At 42.4% G+C, this 6,000-nt stretch overlaps 1 protein-coding gene across 1 annotated transcript in view; it reads left to right on the top strand.

The window, feature by feature from the left end:
- Positions 1 to 2,275: 2,275 nt before the first annotated feature.
- HSD17B3 (hydroxysteroid 17-beta dehydrogenase 3) overlaps positions 2,276 to 6,000 on the top strand; it is a 50,256-nt gene continuing 46,531 nt past the window's right edge. Inside the window, exon 1 of the mRNA XM_052645322.1 lies at positions 2,276 to 2,429. Coding sequence (XP_052501282.1) covers positions 2,276 to 2,429 — 154 coding nt within the window. The remainder of the gene's footprint in view (positions 2,430 to 6,000) is intronic.

Genomic DNA, 6,000 nt, shown 5'->3' with positions numbered 1-6,000 from the left:
CAAGGAGTAAGCGTCTTTTAATTTCATGGCTGCAGTCACCATCGGCAGTGATTTTGGAGCCCCAAAAAATAAAGTCTGACACTTTTTCCATTGTTTCCCCATCTATTTCCCATGAAGTGATGGGACTGGATGTCATGGTCTTCGTTTTCTGAATGTTGAGCTTTAGGCCAGCTTTTTCACTCTCCTCTTTCACTTTTTTCAGGTAGCCCATAGCATTATGAACAAGTGACAGTCAGAACTGAGAAGCTGCTCCAGATAAGGACCTTAGTTGAAAGTGCTAGGGTAAATACATGGCATGGTTTAGAGAGCAATGCAGGCTGAACTTGGCAGTAGCTTGTACCTGTCACTTTCCTTCCTGGGTCTCCTCCTCACTGAGAAGATCTTGCTCATCACCTGACATGCAGGCAAACCTGTATCCAAGGTTTTTAATCTGAACAACTGGAACATAAGAGCTACCATGTTCTGGTACAGGGAAATCGGCAAGGGAAATAAGTTTTGACATTTGAAGGTAATATCAGAAGCCATTATTAGACTTAAGCTTGAGATGACTATTAAGCATTCAAACGGAGGTGTTAATGTTACTTGTATTCAAATGGAAATGCAAGTATGGATGAGCAGCCTGGTTACCACTGAAGTTATACATTTAGGGGTTCTCAGAGCACAAAGTCCTTAAAGTCAAGAGATTAGGGAATGCCATCAAATGAGTAAGTGTAGACACCAAAGAGAAGAGGGCCAAGAGCTGAACATGAGGACACTCTTCTAGGATGATGTCAGAGTCTCTTCATTCCCCTGTTTCAGTGTCATGACCCTTCTGCATCTCTACCTCCAAAAGGTCACCTTTTCTCAGCATCAAGTGACTCAGATTATGTAATGCTACTGTCTGGGAGGAAAAGCTATGACAAACCTAGACAGCATATTAAAAGGCAGAGACATTAGTTTGCCAACAAAGGTCCATATTGTCAAAGCTATGGTTTTTTCAGTAGTCATGTATGAATGTGAGAGTTGGACCATAAAGAAGGCTGAGAACCGAAGAACTGATGCTTTTGAATGGTGGGGTCAGAGAAGACTCTTGAGAATCTCTTGGACTGCAAGGAGATCAAATCAGTCAATTCTAAAGGAAATCAACCCTGAATATTCACTGGAAGGACTGATGCTGAAGCTGAAGCTGAAGCTCCAATACTTTGGTCACCTGGTGAGAAGAGCCGACTCATTGGAAAAGACTCTGATGCTGGGAAAGACTGAGGGCAGGAGGAGAAGGGGATGACAGAGAACGAGATGGTTGGATGGTATCACCAACTCAATGGACATGAGTCTGAGCAAACTCGAGGAGACAGTGAAAGACAGGGAAGCCTGGCGTGCTGCAGTCCATGGGGCCACAGAGTCAGACACGACTGAGTGACTAAGCAACGACAACAACGATTACCTGAGTGTCTCTGGTGGCTTCCTCTCAGTTAAGTAAAGCCCAAGCTCCTCACCAGGAGTATCTGGCTCCTCCACATGCCTCCATCTTACTTTATTTTTTCCTTTTGTTCTGTACACACCAGATCCTCTATGTAGAGCTATTTATTCCTCAGATACATGCATCTTTCTCATTTCAGGTCACTTGTACTAGCTGTTCCCTCGGCCTGGAGGGAGAAACTTATCTTTGTAGGGCTCTCTCCTTTCCACTCAAATTTCAGCTCAAACTACCACCTCTTCACAGAATTTTTTCCTGTGACTCCACAGCACTTTTTTATGGCACTGATATATGTGACATTATCTTTTTATTTGCATATTGACTCTGAATCTCAGCTCCCCCCTGTCAGTGACTGGCCATGTTTACTATTCTCTATTCCCAAGGCTTCAAACAGTGATTGCCACCTGGTAGGCAGTCAATAGATAGTTGTTGACTAAGTGAATGAATGACTTCTAGAATTTTGCATAGTTTTTAGTATCTTTTTTAGCTTCAAGATTTAGGGAGGGAATGCTGGGCTGCCATTTTTCTTTGTCCAGTCTTTATCTTTATGTTCACCTTTGACTTCTTCAACACTCCCCTGCCTCACAAAAGCCCAACAGTGCTATAAAGATATTAGAAAGGATATTTTATTCCAAAGCTTGTGAATCAGAGGATTGTGTAAAGAAGTTACTCTAATCTGAATGCCTCGACACAGTGACTCATTGGAATGCTCCCAGTGACTCCAGAAGAGGACCGACGCTCCTGCAGAGCAGCCACGCTCAATGCGAAGGCTGTGAGGGGCTGGACCAGGTCTGAAACAGCATCTGCCGTGGTGCCATCATGGAGGAGGTTCTGGAGCAGTTCTTCATTTTTGTAGGGTTGCTGGTTTGCCTGGTCTACCTGACGAAATGCGTGAGATTCTCTAAATGCATTTTCCTGCACTTCTGGAAAGTTTTGCCAAGATCTTTCTTGAAGTCCATGGGCAAGTGGGCAGGTAAAGAAAGCTTTCCATCTTTTGTTTTTGTCGTTGTTGTTGTTTTTATTATTACTTAGGTCTCAATGATATATTGCATCTGTTCCTTTTGAGAACAAAGATGTAATTCCTTTGGGTTAATTTGCGGGGTTGGAAAGCACAAATGAAATTGACTGAAAAACATGATGTGAGGCATCAGGAGAATCATTCAGGAAGAATTTGACTCAGTTCTTTCCTGTGTGCTTTTCTTCTCATCCTCACTAGTTGGGTTTTCTTATTTTGGGAGTTTCTGATACAAATCATGGATGAGGCAGAAAATTATGTATCCTCTTCCCCAGATTTTCAAAAACCCAGAGTGCTTTCATTTTCTTAAGTGGAGCTTCAAAGTTCTGAAATCCAATAATAATTTAAATCCACTTTATTATACTAATTTCTCAGAGACCTGTCACGAAGTGAGGGTAATGAAAAATCAAGGCAATAAAGATCTCTGTGGAGGCATATTTTTAAATGGTTATATTCAGAATCTGGGTCTGGTTTATGTCCCAAGTAGATTGATTAATCACTGCCTCTCAATAGGATTTAGCTCCTGAAACGGTCATGCAGAATTTCAGCCCTATACTGAGTTTAAGGTGAAGATCATGAGGCTATGGTTTCAGCATCTCCTTGAATGAAGTGCTAGGTTTGCATTGCAAAGTTGGTATTATGCGTTGGTGTCAGTCTATCAATAACCAATGCTGTGACCTGGCCGGCCCTTGTGGGTCTTACTATGATTGCAAAATGCCTTTCAGCACCATCAGGAAACTTAAGAAAAAATAAAGGTTTATTACTTACAGGACCTGTAAATTATGTAGCACACCTGGTGCCACAACAAGGTCACGTGCAGAAAGAGAGAGAGTGAACAGGCCTGGGGTTCTGCGTTTATTTTATTCTGGACTGGGGGCCTAAGGTTTCAAGAACTCTTTCTTTAATAGTGAATTTAAAACATAAGAGAGGGAATTTAAAGTGCAGGAAGAGAAAAACAAGTGGTCAAAATGGTCAGTTATTGAAACCAACCAAGATTTTTAAAAGATGCTTGCTCCTTGGAAGAAAAGCTATGACAAAACTAGACAGCGTATTAAAAAGCAGAGACACCAGTTTTTGTTTTGTTTTGTTTTGTTTTTACAAAGGTCCATATAGTCAAAGCTATCGTTTTTCTAGTCATGTACAGATGTGAGAGCTGGACTATAAAGAAGGCTGAGTGCCCAAGAATTGATGCTTTTGAATTGTAGTGCTGGAGAAGACTCTTGAGAGTCCCTTGGACAGCAAGGAGATCAAACCAGTCCATCCTAAAGAAATCAACCCTAAATTTTCATTGGAAGGACTGATGCTGAAGCTCCAATACTTTGGGCCCCACACAGATTTAAATGCCATGCTCTGAGGGGTTAGAACTCGGCCCTTCTAGGAACAAGCATTCCAAAAGAAATTCATATACAGCCGTATGTGGCTGATTTCCTAATTTTGTCACTGGTATCCTCTATAGAGGAGTGGGGCCGAAATCAGAGCCTGGTTCAGATCCTGCTGCCATCATCTTCAGCACTGCGGCCTTGATGGGGTTAAGAACTTTCCCTTAGCTTCCTCATTTATAAGGGAAATGATGGTCCCCACATTACAGGCTTGTTTTGAATACTAGATGAGATGGTGGCTGTGGGGCTGCCCAGCACATGCGCTTTCTGTTTCTGTAAGCCTGACAAGGAAGAGCTTTATTGGACCTACGATGCCTGTTCCACCTTCTCCCTCAATTCAAACAGCCTCATCTGTCACCTTCCCCCCCAACTCCCATGAAGAAGCTGCTAGTGGGAGCCCAGGTGGCTGTGGAGTAACAGAGCCTGGACCTAATTTAACCTGTGTCCCAGGGCTGGTCTGGGAACTGGGACGGAGGTGGCACTGAGGACTTCACCGCTACACACAGGAGCGGGAGGGGAGGCAGCCAGGAACCTCAGAAGCCAGCCGCCTCCTCTCTTCTGCCTCCTGTCCATCTCATGCGGTGTAAAGCTGCTGTGTAATTTAGTTGGTAAATAATTAGGTCTAAGTGAATAACAAACAAACCCCCCAAATAAAGTGCATGGCAGAAAGTAAGCACTCAGTAGATGCCAGCCACCTAGTGACAGTATCTTGCCTATGTAGTGCAGGCCTGGTACTTGGTGATTTGGAGGATGCCTGGAAGGAAGGGGAAGATGGAGCGGAAGACAACAGAACCCTGAGCATAGTACCTCTACCAAGTAAAATAGGTCATATGCATGGAGTCACTTAAAAGTATTCAAATAAACACATAAAATAATTGGTAATTATTAAAATGAGGGTGCTTCTGCCAGTGTGCTGCTTGAAGTTTGTTTAGCTTGGTCTGCTCTCCCTCTCAAGTAAACTAAAAGCACACACAGCTTTCATACCCACTTTTGGAAAGCATATCCTTCGATTGTTGCTGCAAAGGTAAATTGCAGATAGGTATATATACTGAATTGTAGTTTATTTTGAAACTGACATTCACACAATTGAGTTTTACTCTAGAGCTCAGTCATTAAATATGTATGTGCTATTATACAGTGGAAAAGTACTCAGTTCTACAAGGAAAAATATTGAGTCAGTTGCAGTGAGGTAGATGAACCTAGAGCCTGTTACACAGAGTGAAGTAAGTCAGTAAGAGAAAAATAACATATATTAACACATATATATAGCATCTAGAAAAATGGTGCTGATGACCCTATTTGCAGGGAAGGAATGGAGATGCTGATGTAGAGAATGGTCTTGTGGACTCAGCGAAGGAAGGAGAGGGTGGCAAGAGTTGCAAAAAGTAGAATTCACACATATACACTCTTATGTGTAAAATAGATAGCTAGTGGGGAGCTGCTATATAATACAGGGAGCCGAGCCTGGTGCTCTGTGATGACCTAGAGGGGTGGGGTGGGGGCAGGGATCATATAATTATGGCCAATTTCCATTGTTCTACAGCAGAAACAAACATACCACTGTAAAGCAATATTCTCCCAATTAAAAAAAATTTTAATGTATGCGCTATGGACTATAAAAGGACTAGATGGCACATCTCACTGTCATCTATTAATCAGTTGATCTAGTGAGCACAAATTCTTTAGGTTCCTTCATGTCATTCCATCCTCTTTTCGCATTTCTGTCTTTTCTTCCTTGTTAAAAGTTCTCTATCTTCCATGGGTTTTGATTTCTGCTGTCCTATGAGGGTGAGGATAGGAAATGGGGAGAACTTGACTTTCACTAGGAACCTTGAAACATGCTTACAGTGACAACTGGGTGTGGGGGTAGAGAGATAATAGAGTACATTGCTTGTCCTTGATGAACTGAGGCTTAGAACTATAAACCCTTATGGGGTCTGAATAAAGTGTTCTCTGGTTAAGGCACTTTGTTTCATTTTGGACCATGTTTTCCATAGCCTTACCAACTCTTCCCCTCCAACCCCATCCAAAAGAAAGTTCATTTTGAAGTTTAGTGAAGGAAGTCAAGGCTGGAACATTCCCAGTTAAGCAAAGTTGGTCACAGTTGAGCAGAGTTGGGTTAGAGAGTAGGAGGGCATTGTTTTGGAATA

Source organism: Budorcas taxicolor, chromosome 8 (genome assembly GCF_023091745.1).
Source record: "Budorcas taxicolor isolate Tak-1 chromosome 8, Takin1.1, whole genome shotgun sequence".
NCBI lineage: Eukaryota > Metazoa > Chordata > Mammalia > Artiodactyla > Bovidae > Budorcas > Budorcas taxicolor.
This window is presented reverse-complemented; position numbering and strand designations above follow the sequence as displayed.